Consider the following 19,474-nt stretch of genomic DNA (forward strand, 5'->3'; position numbering starts at 1 on the left):
TTCTAGGGTTTGTCCATGTTCTGGCCTTACTGTTCCCTCCTTCCCCTGCCTTTCCTTTCTTTTCCTTGTCAAACACTTTTTGGTTTGGGGTTTTTTGTTTTGTTTTGTTTTGTTTTTTCAAGACAGGGTTTCTCTATATGTCAGCCCTGGCTGTCTTGGAACTCGCTCTGTAGACAAGGCTGGCCTTGAACTCACAGAGATCCACCTGCCTTTGCCTCTCAAACACTGGAATTAAAGGCTAGTGCCACCATGCCTGGCTGGTTTGGGTTTTTTTGAGACAGGGTGTCACTATGTAGTTCTGGCTGTCCTGAAGCTCACTCTGTAGCCCAGGCTCGCCTCAAACTCAGAGATCTACTGCTTCTGCCTCCCCAGTGTGGGGATTAAAAGTGTGTGCCATCACACCCAGCTTAATACTACTCTTTATCCCGATACCATTTGTTGAGATGACCTGAAGATTTTTAAGCCCTGAAGGAAAGCTTTCAGAGCCTATTTATAGAAGATATTGCTGTCAACTGGCTGTAGAACACAGGATGTATAGGAAGGGGAATGTATCTATCACGGATGCCCAGGAACTTAACAGTGAGGTCTGGGTAGAGGTGATCAGAGAGCAGGGCAGGAGTTCCCAGCAGACAAAATGACAAACAGAAGTGCAAGTGTCCCTGAGTGCACAGAGACAATAGTTTAGAAACTTACAGAAGCCTGGGGAAGAATGCTGTCCTTGTTCATTCAGGACACCAGGAGGAGCCATCCTCAGGGAGTGGGGTTCTTCCTATCCCCCTTGAGTGGTTTGGCCACTGTCCATGGATTTGGATGGTCATGACCAAGGGCTCGATCTTTCCCACTACCCAGACGCACTGTGCTCTGCCCTCCCCAGGGGCCGGAAGGGATTTGACATCGCCCTGAATTTGCTCATCGCCATGGCATTTCTGGCCAGCACGTTTTCTATCCTGGCAGTCACTGAGAGGGCTGTCCGAGCCAAGCACGTTCAGTTTGTGAGCGGTGTCCACGTCGCTACTTTCTGGCTTTCTGCTCTGCTGTGGGACCTCATCTCCTTCTTCGTTCCCAGTCTACTACTTCTGGTGAGTGCTGGGTATGCCAGACCCTGCCCTGCACACCCAGGGAGCACACCTGGGTCCCCTTGCAAAACCAGGACCAGCAGAGAAGGCCATCAAGCAGCTGAGTTCTGATCCAGAGGACAGTTAGAAATACCAGGTGTTTTCTCCCCTACCCTTTGATAGGCAGGGACTGGGCTAGCTATCCTGGTTCTAGCTCCAGTAACCAGGAAACTATTTCTTGCAGAGGTCCCAGGGTGACAGCCACAGTGGAGCCATTAGGTCTGGCACAGCCAGTCAGAGCCTCAGGACCACTGAATGATCCCATCATCCCTTTCCCTGACCCAGGGGAGCTTCCCACTGGCCTGTTCACTGGCCTGCCTCCTCTCTGCTGCTGCAGGTGGTGTTCCAGGCCTTCGACGTGCACGCCTTCACGAGGGATGGCCACCTGGGTGACTTGCTGCTGCTGCTCATGCTGTACGGCTGGGCTATCATCCCCCTCATGTACCTCATGAGCTTCTTCTTCTCGGCTGCGTCCACGGCTTATGCCAGGCTGACCATATTCAACATCCTGTCGGGCATAGCCACCTTCATCATCGTCACTATCATGCGCATCCCAGGTGGGAGACTGAATGGCACCCTAAGCCACGGGCCACCCACTTAACCACTCTGCACCAGGAGACCCTGCTTAGCCAGCCACAGTGGTGGGAGGGTGTCTGGAGCATTCTCCCAGGGCCCCACAAGGAGGGACCACTTTCCTTGGCCCAGCCTAGGCTAAAATCCTATCTGCCAGTGCCTGATACAGGGATACCTGAGGCCTGACCTTCCTTTCCTGGAGCTGTCCTCAGGCAAGTGTATTGTGTCTGCCACCACTAACTTGTCTGTACCTCTTCACAGCTGTGAAATTAGTAGAACTTTCCAGAACCTTGGATCATGTGTTCTTGGTGCTGCCAAACCACTGCCTGGGCATGGCAATCAGCAGCTTCTACGAGAACTATGAGACTCAGCAGTACTGCACTTCGTCGAGGGTTGCTAGCCAATATTGCAAGAAGTACAGTGAGTGTCCAGATGGGCCCTCCTTCCACTCACCCTGTACAGCCAGAGCTTCCCCAGGACTTGCCCAGCTAATGGGCTTGTAGTAACCCTTTTTCTGCTCCCTATAACACAGTATCAGAGGCTGAGTAAGTTACAGATCAAAGAGGTTCTTACTGTCCCGCGGCCCTCCAAGGACAAAGGCCCACTTCTGGCAATGGTCATCTTGCTCACAGAATCCCAAACATGCACAAGGCTTCATATGACCTGATATGAGTTGGCTCTTATGTGTCCTCTGGTGTCTTAGAAAGCTACCAGGGTTTAGTTATGAGGCTTTGCCCTGTAGAATTTATTTAATGCTAATCACCTTTCAGAGGCCCCACTTTTGAATGCCACAGTTGGATTAAATTTCCACCTTAAAAAAATTATATGTATGAGTGTTCTGCCCACATGCATGGCCTGTGTACCACTTTCATGCTTGGTACCCAGAGGCAGAAAAGTTGGTTATGAACCACCATGTTGGTACTGGGAATTGAACCTGGGATTGAATCCTCTTCTGGAAGAGAAGCCAGTACTCTTAACTGCTGCACTGTCGCTCCAGCCCCGGATTTCCTCCTTCCTAATACCTCCCAATAGGGATTGCATTCCAGCCATAACAGGGCTCCATATTCTGAGTCATCAGACCCTATCCACATTCCCTGTCCCTTACTCCTGCTTACATGTTCTGGGCCTGCATCTGGGCATCGATTTTCCCACATGTCCTGGTTCCTTGCAGCTTCTAGAACAGAGTACCACAGCCTATCGTGATCAATAGACGCATGTCTTCTCATGAGACTGGAAGCTATAAATCCATAGTTAAGGTGCAGGCAATGCCATGCCCCTCCAGAGGCTCAGAGGAGGATCTGTCCTTCCTGTGTCCTCTCTCCATGATCCCACAGGTTCCTGGGCTGTGGCTTTCATCTCTGTCTATGCCCAGCCTCCTCCCGTGTCTCTGGGTTTCACATTCCCTGTCTTTCTCTTACAAGGACATGTCACTGGATGTGGGCTAACCCTAAATCCAGCATCTCCCCTTAGGTCTTAACTAGTGATATCTTCAAATGTCTCATTTCTTAACAAAGTCACATTTACAGATTAAGAGTTAGACCTGTTCGGGGTGGAGGCTTTTATACCTGGACCAGTCTCCTTTATACATCAGCAGGGAGCTCAGCAGTCATATCGACAGAGCCCTGCACACCCTCAGGCAAAAGTGCAATCTGTTCCCTACCTTGCTGAGCATTACCCTAGGACAGGGCTTGTGAATGCCTATCCCATCTCTAAATTTGAATGCCTGGAGAGGGGTGTGATTAGGGCATCTTCACATCTCTGCCCAGTCTCAACTCAGTGTAGTGTGATTAGCAGACAAGGTTGTAATGTGGGATTGGTCCCTTGTCACAGGTGTGCAAGGGACACCTCACATGGCATAATTCTTCCAGAGCCAGAAAGTACCTAGACTCTTGTTTGACATTGACAAACACAAGGCATGCCCTCAAGAATTGGAACATAGAGCCTTGATAGAGGATGTGGGCATTTGTGTGGCTTGGGGGACTAAGGACAGTGCTGGGGCCTGGGAAAGGAGAGGGTACTCAGCAGGTGGCCCAGCCTTGCTCCTTACCCTGCACAGACATCCAGTACCAGGAGAACTTCTATGCCTGGAGCACCCCCGGGGTTGGCAAGTTTGTGACCTCCATGGCTGCCTCAGGGTGCATCTACCTCACCCTGCTCTTCCTCATTGAGACCAACCTGCTGTGGAGACTGAGGACCTTCATCTGTGCCTTCCAGAGGAGGTGGACTCTGGTGAGTGGCTCCTGGAAGCTCAGGAATGCTGACAGATGCGCCCCACATCTGCCATGGACCTAAGACAGTGAAGGACCGCCCTGTGAGCCCAGCCTTGGAGCTTATGTGCCTTGGGCATCCCTCCCATTTGTCACACTGCCTCATGGCCAACACATAGTGTTGGCTGCCTGGCATGGCCAGATCCACGTACATGGTCACAGCTTGGGGAGGGGGCTCAGCACTCATTATTCAAGGTCTGCCGTAAAGCCTGAGATCCTGATGCTGTGGCAACCTAGCAGAGTCAGTACCTGGGCCACTTGAGGTGCCCAGCTAGACAGGAGTCTACTCCACTTGTTATCACATACACACACACACACACACACACACACACACACACACACACACACTTTTCGAGACAGGGTTTCTCTGTGTAGCCCTGGCTGTCCTGGAACTCACTCTGTAGACTAAGCTGGCCTCAAACTCAGAGATCTGCCTGCCTCTGCCTCCCGAGTGCTGGGATTAAAGGCGTGCACCACCACCGCCCAGCTCATATATTCATTTCTCATTAATTAATTAATTAATTAATCAGTATGTAGATGTGTGAGTGTGGAGGTCAGAAGACAACTTGTGGGAATTGATTCTGTCCTTCTGCCATGTGGCTCCCAGGGCTGGAACTTGGCTGTCAGGTTTGGCAGCAGGCGCCACTACCCACTGAGCCATCTCACGGACCCTACACAGTCAGTGTTTCAGATGTACTCCAAGGCTTCATTCCCTCCCTCACATGAACAAACAAGAACAAAGTCTGTTCAGATCTCTTTGGGTATCCAGATGAACCTGAATTGAACTGACTTCTCAGAAACATTACAACTTTTCCCAAATGAGTTCTCCCCACAAGTTACAGTCTTCCCGGACAGATGCAATGGTGCATGCCTATAGTCTTGGCTACTCAGGAAGGCAGAGCAAGAGGATTACTTGAGCTCAGTAGTTGAGGCTAGCGTGGACAACATAGCAACACACATCTCTTTTTTTTTTTTTTTTTAAATGCCGAATGCCGTTTATTGAAGGAGGGAGGAGGTCTTAAATACAGGCTTACAGCACAATGGGAGAACCCCGGAGGGCAGAAGTTCACTACCGATGTTTTACAATCTTGCATCTTAGCAACACACATCTCTTTAAAGAAAGTGAAACAGGGCTGGAGAGATGGCTCAGAGGTTAAGAGCACTGTTTGTTCTTCCAAAGGTCCTGAGTTCAATTCCCAGCAACCACATGGTGGCTCACAACCATCTGTAATGAGATCTGGCACCCTCTTCTGGCCTGCAGGGATATGTGCAGACAGAACACTGTATACATAATAAATAAATAAATCTTAAAAAAAAAAAAAAGAAAGTGAAACAATGAGCTAGCGAGGTGTTTCAGAGGGTAAAAGTGCCTGCCACATAAGCCTGACAGCTTGAATTTGGTCCCTGGAACTCATGCTGGAAGAGAGAACCAAGTCCTTTGGCCTGGAAAAATGGCTTCGCAGTTAAGAACACATACTGCCCTTGCAACGAACCCCAGTTCATTTCTGGCACCCATGTTAGTTAGATGTCTAACAATCAGCTACCCAGAGCTGTAGCTCCACCTCAGTATCTGTATCTCCATCCCAGTATCTGACACCTCAGACCTCTGGGGCGCTTCACTCCTGTGCATAAACACACACACACACAATTAAAATTTTAATTTTAAAAAAGAAAAGAGGGCTGGGGAACGGCTCAGTGGTAATGAACACTGGCTGCTCTCCTAGAGGACCCGGCTTCAGTTACCAGCACCTGTATGGTGGCCCGCAGCTGCCTGTCACTTCATTCCCAAGAGCCCCATGGCCGTCGCAGGCACTGCCGTCCTGTGGTGCAGGGGTATACATGCGAGCAAAACAGAACCATACGTATAAAATACATTTTTAAAAGTCGTTTAGGCCGGGCGGTGGCGCACACCTTTAATCCCAGCACTCGGGAGGCAGAGCCAGGCGGATCTCTGTGAGTTCAAGCCCAGCCTGGTCTACAGAGCGAGATCCAGGACAGGCTCCAAAACTACACAGAGAAACCCTGTCTTGAAAAAAAATTGTTTTAAAAAAAAAAATACCTGTAACTCCAGTTCCCTCTTCTGGCCTCCACAGGACACTAGGCATGTGTGTGGTACACAGACACACATGCAGTCAAACAACCATACACGTAATAAAAGTGAATTGGAAAAAAACCCCTCTTCTTCACATCACTCTGATTATGGTTTTCTCCTTGAGTTCCACACAGTGCTTGTGTAGACCTGAGCCTCTAAGCCCTCCTGCCTCTTGTGAAAGAATGTCTATGTGAGGGCAGAAGTGAAAAGTCCTCTCATTTCACATGTGTAGTATTCATCTTAAATAATCAGGCAGAATTGCAGAACCGGACATCAGTGCTTCCTGAGGACCAAGATGTAGCTGATGAGAGGAGCCGAGTCCTGGTCCCCAGCTTAGACTCCATGCTTGACACACCACTCATCATCAATGAGCTCTCCAAGGTAACACAAGCTCTGCCCTCCACCCAGCTGGCCCTAGTACCCCAGAAGCTAGCAGGGGCTAGAGGCCAGAGGACCTGGCTTACCTTCAGGCCTCCTCACCTGGGGCTTTCTTGCTGGCATCTTGCAGGTGTATGACCAGCGAGCACCACTCCTTGCCGTGGACAGGATCTCCCTTGCCGTCCAGAAAGGGGAGTGCTTTGGCCTGTTGGGTTTCAATGGAGCTGGGAAAACCACAACGTTCAAAATGCTGACTGGGGAGGAGACCATCACCTCAGGGGATGCCTTTGTTGGGGGTTACAGCATCAGTTCTGATATCGGAAAGGTGGGTGCAGCAGGGATGCCCTACTGGTCTGAAGCAAGAGAAAGGCTACCCAAGAGACCGGACAGACTTGTCTCTGCCTCACAGTAGGCAGAGCAGTATTTGTGGACATCAGGACCAGGCTTAAACAGGTGATAGAGAGGAAAGAAATGCTGGTCAAAGAAACATGACTCAGCTGTCTGTCCACCCAGCACTTCTGTGTCTAGGACACAGACATATGGTTTGAAAGTCCAGAGAAATGAAAGGAGGCCGGGAAGGCCCAGGGCCCATCCAGCTTCTCACTCATCAGGCTGAAGCCGCAGTGAGGCTGGACCAGGTACAGCCCACATGTTCCCTAATGCCTGGAGACAGTATAAAAGGCCCTGTGTGTCAAGTAGAGCAGAAGACAGGAAAGGGCTGAATGTAAGTCTAGCGGTGGACTCCTCTTCTGAGCTGCTGGCAGGGAGTGCTGGACTGGAAGAAGGGCTCATCCCAGGCTTCTGAGAGCTGAATACTGTGTCCGGGTGTACGAGCAGAGCAAGCAACCAGGCATGACCAGAATTTGCAGGCACAGCACTCAAGGAATGAACAAATTCAGATTTCTTTTTTTTTCTAGATTTATTTATTTTATGTGTATGAGTGTTTTGCCTGTATTTGTGTATACTATGTGCATGCCTGGCCCTATGGAGGTCAGAAGAGGGTGTTGGACCCCCTGGAACTGGAGTTACAGATGATTATGAACCACTGTGTGGGTGCTGAGAACCAAATCCACTCCTCTAGAAGGGCAACAAGTGTTCTTAACCACTAGGCTATCTCTCCAGCACCCAAACTCAGATTTAAGATTTTCAGTTACCTGGCCAAGATTATAATAATAACTTAATATTTTAAGGATTAGAAATTGCTGGACATGGTGGCACACACCTTCAATCCCAGCACTCAGGAGACAGAGGCAGGTAGATCTCTGAGTTTGAGACCAGCATGTTCTACATAGTGAGTTCCAGGATAGTCACAGCTACATAGAGAGACAGTCTCAAAAAATCAAAAATTTCGGGGTTGAGGATTTAGCTCAGTGGTAGAGCGCTTGCCTAGCAAGCACAAGGTCCTGGGTTCAATCCTCAGCTCAAAAAAAAAAAAAAAAAAAAAAAAAAAAAAAAAAATTTTAAAAAAATGATTAGAACTGTATGCATGAGAGGTGGTGCTGGAAACATCTGAGGTCCGGGAGGAAAGGAAGCCGTGTGGGGGAGCTAAGCCAAAAGCTAAGAATTGTTCCAGATCAAGTAAAAGCAGACTAGATTTCCAAGGAGGAGACTCTCTGGAGTCTTCAAGCCTAGGCACACCGGCCCCAGGCAGTGGAGGGTGGTGGGGCGGATGGCACCCAGCACACCAGAGCCTGGAGAGACCTGATGCACCCTGGCTTTTCTGCATCCGGGCACTTGCTGAGACACCTCTGAGAAGGGATGCCCACTGCAAGAGTGTCACCAGTGAGCACTTCTTATCAGAAGACAGACCCTAGAACGCTAGATGCTTGTTACCACCTGATGAATGGGGGAGTGTGCTCACAGTTGTCTATAAAGTTTTATGTGGTGACTATTCGTACAACAATGAAACCATTCTCCCTCCTCCTCCTCCTCCTTTTTTTTTTTTTTTTTTTTTTCTTTTTTGGTTTTTCGAGACAGTGTTTCTCTGTTGTACCCTGGCTGTCCTGGAACCCACTCTGTAGACCAGGCTGGCCTTGAACTCACAGAGATCCGCCTGCCTCTGTTTCCTGAGTGCTGGTTTTAAAGGCGTGTGCTGCCATGCCCGGCTAATCGAAACATTCTTATGCTAACTGCCCCCACAGCTGTCGGTCAGGGATCGGGCTCCCAGCTGGACCACTTGCTGGCCTGTGTGGTCCCTTTGGGAGCCTCCCTAAGATCGCTGGTCCTCCCTGTGGCCCCACTTGGGTGCTGCTCCAGAGCTTCAGCTGTAGTCAGCCACCAGGGCCTCATTACGACTCTTTGGACAACCCTGGGCCGACTCGTTGGGCCGTAGACTCAGGCCAGGCAAAGAAGCAGGCACCAAGGCAGAGGAGAGGACCTCTCTAACCCTTCCCTCCCACACCACATTCCAATCTAGGTACGGCAGCGGATGGGCTACTGCCCCCAGTTTGATGCACTGCTAGATCACATGACTGGCAGGGAGATGCTGGTCATGTATGCACGGCTCCGAGGCATCCCAGAGCGCCTCATCAGTGCCTGTGTGGAGAACACTCTGCGGGGTCTGCTCCTGGAGCCGCATGCCAACAAACTAGTCAAGACTTACAGGTACGACCTATAGCTAGTCTCTGTTCCCATGAGATCAGCCCTGGTTCTTCTCAAAGTAGTTTAGGGTCTCCTTATCATAGAGCTCAAGGCCAATGGCTTCAGAATCAGACTGGATTTGATAGCACAACTTAGACCTTACCATATGAGAGGACTTCCCTGTCATTTCGTGCCGAGGCAAGCTGACTGGCCATGTCAAGGACCCCTGGGCACAGTTCCCTCCAGGGCCCTCCCCTATGCAGTGGGCTTTCTAGTACTACTCACCCCTTTCCTCTCACCTAGGATGCTCTAGAGTCACTGAGTATGGGCCTTTGCTGGAAGCCAGAGTATTCATATTCCTTACTGATCTTGCCTCCCACCTGTCACCCATCCCCTCCAGTGGCGGTAACAAACGTAAACTGAGCACCGGCATTGCCCTCATTGGAGAGCCTGCAGTCATCTTCCTAGATGAACCATCCACTGGCATGGACCCTGTGGCCCGGCGCCTGCTGTGGGACACTGTGGCCCGGGCCCGGGAGTCCGGCAAGGCCATTGTCATCACCTCCCACAGGTAGAGCTTGGGCATCTGTGGGTCAGGGGCAGAGCCGGAACGGGTGGCTGGGGTGGGACCAGGTGAGCAGAAGATATGGCAGCAGCTAGTGCAGGGTCAGCCAGGACATTTCCCAGGCTCTGCATGTGGGTACATCCAGCATGGGGAATCAGGAATGGCCTGGTCTGGGCATAGATACCCTCCTGTCTGCACAAGCCTTTGACATTCAGGGCGAGCATCAGCCTCCTCCAGCACCGTCTCAGGCTTTCTCCTTCTCCCCAGTATGGAGGAGTGTGAAGCCTTATGTACCCGGCTGGCCATCATGGTTCAGGGCCAGTTCAAGTGCCTGGGCAGCCCACAACACCTCAAGAGCAAGTTTGGCAGCGGCTACTCCCTGCAGGCCAAGGTCCGGAGGGAAGGGAAGCAAGAAGTACTAGAGGAGTTCAAGGCGTTTGTGGACCTGACCTTCCCAGGTGTGTGATGGTGCAGGACGGGCCTGGCCCTGTCTGGGCATGTTAGCTGCCGCACAGAATTTATCCTACACACCTGACCCCTCGACAAGGACCCCAGGCCATCCTCTCTAGCCTGACCTCATGAGAATATGCTCTCTTCCGTACAGGCAGCATCCTAGAAGATGAGCACCAAGACATGGTCCACTATCATTTGCCTGGCTCTGACCTCAGCTGGGCCAAGGTGAGTGCAGGCCCCAGAATCCTACAGGGTGCTAATAGTGACTAAGGGGGACCTTCTAGGACTCTCTGATCTATGGTAATTCCAGGCTCTTTCCTGGGTACAGTCACAGTCTAGTTTTCTTCTACCACTCACCTTTATAGCTGATGGGCTTCAGTTTTTATATGTACAATACTTGAGGTTGAAGAAAGGAATGTTTGCATGAAAGGAAACTGGCCCCAGAGATGGGACGTCGTTTGCCCAAGGTCATGCTCTGAGATGAAAGCAAAGCCTTGGCTTCCACCTTATTGCCCCAGCACAGCCAATATCCTCTCCCCAAGCATTGCTGACCTTGTGGGAGTGACCTCTCCAGGGGCTCTAGGACAACACTGGGGAATGGTAGGGTGAAGTCTAACCTCCCATTACCAGAGGACTCACTATCTGGGCCCTGGGCTCTCTTACCAGTAGCTTTTCTGTTTCAAAAGGTGTTTGGTATCCTGGAGAAAGCCAAGGAGAAGTATGGAGTGGACGATTACTCTGTGAGCCAGATCTCACTGGAGCAAGTCTTTCTGAGCTTTGCCCACCTGCAGCCCCCCACCACTGAGGATGGGCGATGAGGAGCTTGCTGCTGCCTTCAGAGCACCAGGCATGAAGGGGCGAGTCAGTGCTCAGCTGTGCATCCTCTCCCTCCTAGTTTCTCTTTTCTTTAATTTTTAATCACTCTTTTCTATGATGGACATGAAAAAAATCAAGGTGATATGCACAAAATGGACCAAGTGTGTCTGTCAGGACCTGCAGGCAGGAATCAGCATGCAGATTTCCACTCCTGAAGGCAGACTCTGGACCGCAGTCCCAGACCCAGAGCCCACTCCACAGTGCACACAGCTAGGCCTTGGTCTATGTGTGGAGAACCGTCCCAGGTGGTGCTGCAGGTAACCTGGGGGCTGGACTTCTTTCCAGCGCTTGTCCAGAAAGCCCCCAGGGACCTGTCCATGTTTACATATGCCGATAAGCTCCCTAGGGAGGAAAAAGAAAGCCAACAGGTTTGAGCAGCAACAAGGACTTCCAGGCTGCTGTGAATGAGCAGAAACGTTGCAGATAACTTCATGAAGGGAAGATACTGGCTGTGACTAGGTGCTGAGACCTTGGCTCCCAGCGCAGCTGTGGAGGCATCCTTGTGTGTCAATGTTCCTTCGGGTATGGACACTGCACCAGACTGAACTGATCCTGAGCCAGATGTTGTCCCACAGAGCATCTGCAGCACAAGAGATGTGGCCAGACTTGAAGCACAGTCCTCTGTTCCCAGCTCTGTGCCTTCAACAGAAGTTACCGGCCACAGGACAGTCAGGGACCACTACAGGGCTGAGTGGTGTCATCTCTTGAGCACTTAAGCATATTGTGATTCTATAGAAAATAAAGGCTAAGGGGACATGATCAGTCTTTGAGTCATAAATATGATATAAGGAGGGTTCATGGGACTAGATCACTATACCAGGATCCCATATTCAAATGTGGCTGTCATATCAAGTTTCAAACAAAAGCAGGAATTGGCTTTTCCTGACAGAGAGGAAGCTTACAGGATCCACTGCTGTGAGGTGAAGGAAGAGGCATGCATCAGTTACTTTCCTTGGCATAAAATACTTGACAAAAGCAGTTTCAGAAGGGGTGTATTCTGGCTCCTGGCTCAAGGGTACAGGATCACAGGGAGGAAGTCATGGTGCTGGGCTTGGAGTGATGGCAGGCCATGCCGTGTCTGCAGGCAGGAAGGCTGGTGCTCGCCACTTTTCAGTCCAGGACCCTAGCCCATGGAATGCCACCACCCACATTTCCTGTAGCTCAGTCTGCCAAGGCATGGGCAGGGAACGGGGTTAGATGAGAAAGGTAAACTGCAGGTGAGGTCAGTCTTTCCACCTCAATTAACACAATCTAGAAACTCCCTCACATGCCCAAACACTTGTTACTGTGGTCATTCTAAACCCCATCAAGTTGGTCATCATCAGCCATCACAATGGACAAAGGCAAATGAAAAGTGGGTCCCATCTGCATCCAAGAAAACAATATGGGCTGGTGTAAGACATCCCGGTTCCAACATCAAAAAGAAAAATTCCAGAAGTTTCTTCAACACGAGTCCCTTTTTATTTATGTGCCATTGCTTCTATGGTTTTCTAAAATATTGAGTCAACACTTCTGCATTTTACATCCTTCTAGAATGTTTTAGAAAGACTGTGCTTTTCAGAAGTCATGGCCGCAGGACAGTCAGGAGCCACTGTAGCACTGAATGGCCATCTCTCTGGTATACAGTAAACATCACGGCTATCCAGAAAAAAACTGCGGGGACACGGCCAGCCTGAGTGCCACAGGCAGCGGGGAGCCATGGGGCTTGATCGCTGTCTGTCTTCGTTACGTTTCTCTTCGCTGTGGTAAACCACGCTGACAAAAGCTAGTGCAAGGAGAAACAGCTCATTTCAGCTCACAGCTCCAGGCTCCAATCCCTCAAGTGGAGGAGGTCACGGCCCAGGAGCTGGAAGGAGTTGGTCTCCTTGCCTCTGCAGTCGGGAAGTAAACGCAGAGAGCGGCCACTGCTTGTGCTCAGCTCACCTTTGTGTTTTGGGTTTTGTTGTTGTTGTTTTGGTTTTCTCAGACGGTTTCTCCGTGTAGCTTTGGTGCCTGTCCTGGATCCCGCTTTGTAGACCAGGCTGGGCTCGAACTCACAGAGATCCGCCTGCCTCTGCCTCCTGAGTCCTGGGATTAACGGCGTGTGCCACCACCGCCCTTGTGTTTTTTAAAATTAGTCCAGGATCCAGCCTTAGGTAATGGTGCACCCACCTGGGTAGGCCTTCCCCACCTCAGCTAACCTAATTAAGAAAACCCTCTGTAGATATGCCCAGAAGTCCATCTCCCAGGTGATGTACTCATCACCAGTTGACAAGTCAGAGTGTCTTAGTTAGGGTTTCTACTGCTGTGAAGAGACATCATGACCATGGCAAATTTTTTTTTTTTTTTTTTTTTTTTTTTTTTTTTTTTTTTTTTTTTTGGTTTTTGGTTTTTGAAGACAGAGTTTCTCTGTGTAGCCTTAACTGTCTAGAACTTGCTTTGTAGACCAGGCTGACTTTGAACTCACAGAGATCACCCTGCCTCTGCCTCCTGAGTGCTAGGATTAAAATCATGTGCTACCAGTTTATTATGGCATTTTAAAAAGGAAGTGTTTTAGTGGTTTTCTTTCTCTTTCATCTCCACACCCCCACATTTTTTAAAGTATGCAGAAAGGTGTTTAGGCCTAAATAGGCCTGGACAAAGATACTATATATATGTACACCTGTGAAATAGGCCTGCTTCAGTACACATGGAGACATCTGTCCTCTCAAAGACAGGGTAAAGCTGCCAGCAGAGGGCTTATGTGAGGACTGTTGCAACCAGAATGCTTTTGGGAACCTAGTTTCTTTTCCATTGCTGATAAAATACTCTAACCAAAAACAATTTAAGAGATAGGATTTCTCTGGCTTTACACTTCAAAGTCACAACCCATCATTAAGGGAGTGAGAGCAGGAACTCTAGAAACCATAGAGGAATGCTTGTTGGCTCACTTTACAGTTTACTCATCAGCTCATGATTATATTTTGCCCCCAGGGTTTCTCTGTGTAGCCCTGGCTATCCTGGAACTCACTCTGTAGCCCAGGCTGGCCTCAAACTCAGAGATTCACCTGCCTCTGCCTCCCGAGTGCTGGGACTAAAGGCGTGCGCCACCACTGCCCAGCACTTAGCTAGAGTTTTAACACAGCCCAGGATGTGGCTACCTACCTGAGGAATGGTGCTGCCCACAGCAGACTGGGCCCTCCTGTAACAACAAGGCAGTCCTTCACCAACATGTCCACAGATCAGCCTGATCTAGGCAATAAATCAATTGAGGCTTCTCAGATAACTCTAGACTGTGTCAAGTTAACAATTAAGGTTAACCAGATAAAGATGATCCACAGCTATGTAAAGAAGGTATGTGTAAACCGGGTGCACGCCTTTAATCCCAGCACTCAGGAGGCAGGGGCAGGAGGATCTCTGTGAGTTTGAGGCCAGCCTAGTCTACATAGTAAAATCCAGGACAGCCAGGGCTGTTACATAGAGAAACCCTGTCTCAAAAAACCTAAAAAAAAAAAAAAGACCCTAGGTGAGCCAGGTGGTGGTGGTGCATGCCTTTAGTCCCACCTCCCCGTCAAGTGGATCTCTGGTTCAAGACCAGCCTGGCCTAAACAGTGAGTTTCAGGACAGCCAGGACTGTTACACAGAGAAAGAAAGACTAAGAGCAGCAGGAAGGGTTTGCATGACCCCACCGGGTACAGGGCTGGGTACTCAGTACTGGGTTATCAGCAGCAGCGCCTAGAGCAGGCCTCAGGAACCTGTCTCCACTGGCTTGTTTGGAGCTATGCAGTTGTGAAGAATAGCAAAGAATGGAGCTGTGGAGGTCTCAGACAGGAGTCTAGCCTGTCCTTTCATGTCCATTTCCTTCCAGACCAGTAAGGCCCAAGCTATTTTCAGGTGGCTGCTGTACTTGGCTGCCCAGCTCTTCCTGGGGACCCAGGAGACAAGGCTGTTGCCTCTGCTCCCCATGGCCTGACCCAGGGTCCACTGGTCCAAGAGCAAGTCTATGGACAGCCACTATGTTTCCTCATTTAGTCCCCTATGCCCAACAAGGTGGCTCAACTGTCACTGCATGTCGAACTTGCTGGGTAAGATAAAAGAGTAGAAGAAGCCCTAATGTGGGCAAGACTGTAGCCAAGCCCCTCACTGCTTTTCTAGGTTTGAAGGGAAAGGGCTGCTATGTATGGTGACACACACCTGGAATCACACCACTTGGGAAGCAGAGGCAGGAGGATTCCCAGAAATTTGAAGCCAGCCTTGGCTACATGGTGAATGTCATAACAGCAAGGGCTACATAGCAAGATCCTGTCTAAAACAGATAATAGATCATGAACAGGAGGAGCTGTCCCCACCCTACACATCATGGTTATAATATCAGAAATTACAGACCACTGGCTTAAAACAGAAGCTTATTTTTAGCCATTCATGAAATATGGAGAAGGCAGTGCACAGCTGTTACCCTCAGGATCTGGGGCCAGGCTCCATCCATTCACCATATCTGCCATTCCAGTGATGGCCTCCCTCTCTTAATTACCATCCCTTGTCTAGAATCTGCAGGAAATAGGGAGTAGGAGTTCAGAAGAAGGCACACTGACTTGACCCAATACTTTCAGCACCTTCAGACATCATTCACCATGTGTCTGTGAAAGGCCTAGTGTCTGGCATTGTCCAAAGCGTAAACGTTCATCTACACACACACAAGGAACCCAAATCTCAAGACATATCCAGCAGTCTCTAACACAGAGGGCAGGTAACACTGTCCACTGAGTTGGTGACATAGTGCTAGGTTGGGTCCCTTCTCACCTGACATGTCCTCCTGGCCTGGACTCTAGACAAACAGATAGAGAACGGAAGTTGTGAGGCCAGGCCTGAAGAGCAGGGACAGCCTTCCTTCTCAACACACAGAGCTGCCCAGGCTCTGCTCCTGGGGCACTGCCCACACCCCACAAATACCTGTATCCAGTGCCTGCAAGGTGAGAGTACTTTATCACCTGGCTATGACTGGGACAGGTCAACCTGGCCATTCTCACTGATGCCTTACCCCAGGCTCAGCTGAAACTTTGGCTCAAGGCTCTGCATCCAGCCCCAGGCTGACCAGACCACATCCACCCCACCCCATGAGAGCACCCTGGAAAGGCACCTCAGATATATCTTTGAATTCTTGGCAGAAATGGACACATGACCTTACGATGAAGATGAACAGGATCCCAAGCCTCCAGTTTGGAACATGTGGGTTATTCCAGAGGGCATCCTGTTCCAGAATCCAGAAGGAGCCACTGAGGAGGACTTGGAGTCATCCCTTACAGTGAAAACGTGGAACTGTGGAGGTTGCTCACAAATACAGTCTTGAAGTTCACCTATGTCAGCTTCCTAGTAGCCCTTTCAGCTAATTCTGGCCATCAAGAAGGACTTGCCCATCACATCTTCCTCCACTCTATTCTTCCTAAGTCAGGTACTAGGCCTTGGTGACTCTTCTTCAGTCTGCCTGTCACCAGTCATCTCCCTCTTCTCCATCTCGGCATGGCACTCCCTCCTTTGACACAACTTGGGCCTATCCAAAGCTGATCAGACCTTCACCACAGCCCAAGTTGGCCCTGACCTTAGCAGTTTTGAAGCTGCCTTCAAGGTTGGTCATCTCAGAGATCATCAGGCCTGGGAAAATGCTCTGCCTTAATATGAGTACACTCTCAAGGTTAAAATGGCCTTGACATCACCATTGGTGACTTTGAACTTGAGAAGGGAAGAAAGAGCTCAGAATACTGGCCAGGGCTTACATCACTCCTGAACTGTGGCCAGGTACTCACGTTTCCTCCAGCAGAGCAGGGCCAAGGAGCCCTGGGTCCCTGGAAACTCCAGTTCAGTGGCCTTTCACCACCTTGGCCTCAGTAGGTTAGCAACAGGCTGGGAAAAGGGATTCTAGGACAAGAAGAGGGGCTGGAGAGATGGCTCAGAGGTTTAGAGCACTGACTGCTCTTCCTAGAGGTCCTGAGTTCAATTCCCAGTAACCACATGGTGGCTCACAACCATCTGTAATGAGATCTGGCGCCCTCTTCTGGCCTTCAGGGATACATGCAGGCAGAATACTGTACATAATAAATAAATCTTTAAAGGGAGAGAGAGGGAGGATGGGGGGGAGGGAGGGAGGGAGGGAGAGAGGGAGAGAGGGAGAAAGAGAGAGGGAGAGAGGGAGAAAGAGAGAGAGAGAGAGGGAGAGAGAGAGAGAGATCCAGAGATTCTGGGTTTCTTGGTGTAGCATTGGCTGTCCTGGAGCTTGCTCTGTAGACCAGGCTGGCCTCAAACTACAAGATCCGCCTGCCTCTGCCTCCTGAGTGCTGGGATAAAAGGCGTGTGCCACCACTGCCACAGCCACCACCACCTGGTTCTTACAATCCTTCTGAATGTTTCTGCATATTTAGCAACAAATTTTATCAAAGCATCTGAGTAAATCATGCTTTTAGATTTAATATAAAATGTGTTAGAGCTTACACAAATGCCAAATTAAATTACTTTGAACATTTGGTGGGGGGGGGGAAGCAGGGGAGAGAGTGTTAGCCCAACTTGTTGTGGCCTCACCCTACCAGCCATGGTGGGGTCCCTAGGCTGCCTCCTGCTTCTAGGGTATCAGTGCTGCTCTGGACCCAAAGCTCCGGGTTTGAGGCCTCCAGAAGCCTCTCTAATCATAGACTCCACTAAATCTTCAGAGAACTGGACATGCTGCCTGCTTGCCCATCACCACCCCATCTCGGAGTCTCAAGGGCCCTTTCTCTACAAGAACAGGGTGGAGCCCCTGGGAGATGGTTAATCTTGGTTGTCAATCTGACTGAATTTAGAATTAACCAAGAGGCACACCTCGGGCACACCTGTGAGGGATTTTTGCAATTGTTAAGTGAGGAGAGCCACCCTAAATGTGAGCAGCACTCTCCAGGGGCTGCCCAGGCAGGAGCAGGGCCGAGAGGTGCTTGTGTTGCCTCTCTCTGGCAAGTTTGTCTACCTCTTTGCTGCCATCTTTCACTTACATCAGAACCCAACGTCTTCCGCCTTCAGCTTGTGCCCACCGCCAGGAATCCGCCACGCTTTCAGCGCTCGATTAAGACTACAAAGGTAGCCGGGCGGCGGTGGCGCACGCCTTTAATCCCAGCACTCGGGAGGCAGAGGCAGGCAGATCTCTGTGAGTTCGAGGCCAGCCTGGTCTCCAAAGCAAGTTCCAGGAAAGGCGCAAAGCTACACAGAGAAACCCTGTCTCGAAAAACAAAAACAAAAACAAAACAAAAGACTACAAAGGTAATCCAGTTTCTTAGACCGCGAAACTACTGGTTCTCAGCCTTTCCAGGGTGCAGACAGCCGCTGCTGGGTGACCCAGACTGAATCGTGAAAGTCAACATAATATATTTACTTATTTGTTTTCCTTCTATCAGTTCTGTTCCTCTAGAGAACAGCTAATACATCCACTTACCACTCATGTCTGACCACAGCAGGAAAATCAGCTTATATTAAATATTCCACACATCAAATCTTAAGTCCAACAGGGGTACCAGGTTAGACTGACTGGATCTGCTAACTCCACCCCCCACAATGAACTGGTGCCTCAGGGGAGCAGAGTCCAGAGGCAGGCTCCTTCTCCTGGCCAGTGCCCAGCTCCTCGGATGCTATCTCCTCCCTCCATCTCTCCATGCTCACCAAGCTGCACGTAGGCTTCTTTTCCTATCTTTCGCTGAAATATGTAATCCAAAAAAAACAGCCTCATTTTTTCCTTTCTTCTAAAGCTCACCTTAGATCTGTTCCCCTTTCTCCCTTGCTGCCTCAAACCTATTTAGATAACCGCAGGGACTGAACGCATATCCATTCCTTCCGCAAATAATCACAGAGCAAGGAATGTGCCAAGCAGAGTTAGGAGGCGGGGCACCACGGCGGTAGCTACTCTATAGCTTAGTGCACCGACAGGGACCTCTATGTCCTGAGAGTGACCTTCACCCGGACTGGCGTTCCTTTTCCTCTCCCAGCAACCTGAACGCCTTTCTTTGCACCTGTTGTTCCCTCTGCCTCACGCGTCCTTTACAGAAATGTCACCTCGGAAACGCCTGCCCTACTACATGTCTTCAACATTTCCTCAAACTCCTTTCTTTCTGGCCTCCTCACTGGCCTCCTGCTGCACCCAGTCGGCCGACTCCCACCAGCACAGAGACCGTGTCTACGCGATCATCACTACAACCAGAGAGTTTTGACCGCAGGAACCCACCATCTGTACCAGCCTGTCCCTTTAAGATAGCGCGGCTTTACTGTGACCCTCGGCCGCCTCGGCTGTATGGCGCACCGCTCCCTGCAGGGTGCATAACCTTAGGTTCTACGAACATCGTAGGCGAGGTACTCAGAGTCAATAAAAGAGGCAACCAGAGTAGCTCCTTTCACAAAGATCCGCTAGACGCCAAAAAGTGCAGCCCTCCGGTCCGGGTCAGCCAATCACCCGTGCGCTCCAGGATGCGCAAAACGAGTCCCGGCAATCCTAGCTTTGCCTCTGCTCAGGGCAAAAAAAAAAAAAACCTAAGCGCTGCGACGCTCCTCCCATAAACAGTCGCTGTCCTTTAATTCTCCACTGCTCGCGTGCATTGGCTGAGAAGCTTTA

At 50.2% G+C, this 19,474-nt stretch overlaps 1 protein-coding gene across 3 annotated transcripts in view; it reads left to right on the forward strand.

Moving 5' to 3' along the window:
- The window catches only part of Abca3 (ATP binding cassette subfamily A member 3), a 63,952-nt gene extending 52,294 nt beyond the window's left edge, over positions 1 to 11,658 (forward strand). For all 3 annotated transcript variants that reach the window (XM_059270174.1, XM_059270175.1, XM_059270176.1), the window contains exons 23-33: positions 875 to 1,079; positions 1,453 to 1,672; positions 1,950 to 2,108; positions 3,745 to 3,917; positions 6,300 to 6,428; positions 6,556 to 6,750; positions 8,842 to 9,029; positions 9,406 to 9,576; positions 9,838 to 10,028; positions 10,175 to 10,248; positions 10,710 to 11,658. In XM_059270174.1, coding sequence (XP_059126157.1) covers positions 875 to 1,079; positions 1,453 to 1,672; positions 1,950 to 2,108; positions 3,745 to 3,917; positions 6,300 to 6,428; positions 6,556 to 6,750; positions 8,842 to 9,029; positions 9,406 to 9,576; positions 9,838 to 10,028; positions 10,175 to 10,248; positions 10,710 to 10,841 — 1,837 coding nt within the window. In that variant the 3' untranslated portion in view covers positions 10,842 to 11,658. The remainder of the gene's footprint in view (positions 1 to 874; positions 1,080 to 1,452; positions 1,673 to 1,949; positions 2,109 to 3,744; positions 3,918 to 6,299; positions 6,429 to 6,555; positions 6,751 to 8,841; positions 9,030 to 9,405; positions 9,577 to 9,837; positions 10,029 to 10,174; positions 10,249 to 10,709) is intronic.
- Positions 11,659 to 19,474: the final 7,816 nt, after the last annotated feature.

The sequence above is a fragment of the Peromyscus eremicus genome, chromosome 8a (genome assembly GCF_949786415.1).
Source record: "Peromyscus eremicus chromosome 8a, PerEre_H2_v1, whole genome shotgun sequence".
Taxonomy (NCBI): Eukaryota; Metazoa; Chordata; class Mammalia; order Rodentia; family Cricetidae; genus Peromyscus; species Peromyscus eremicus.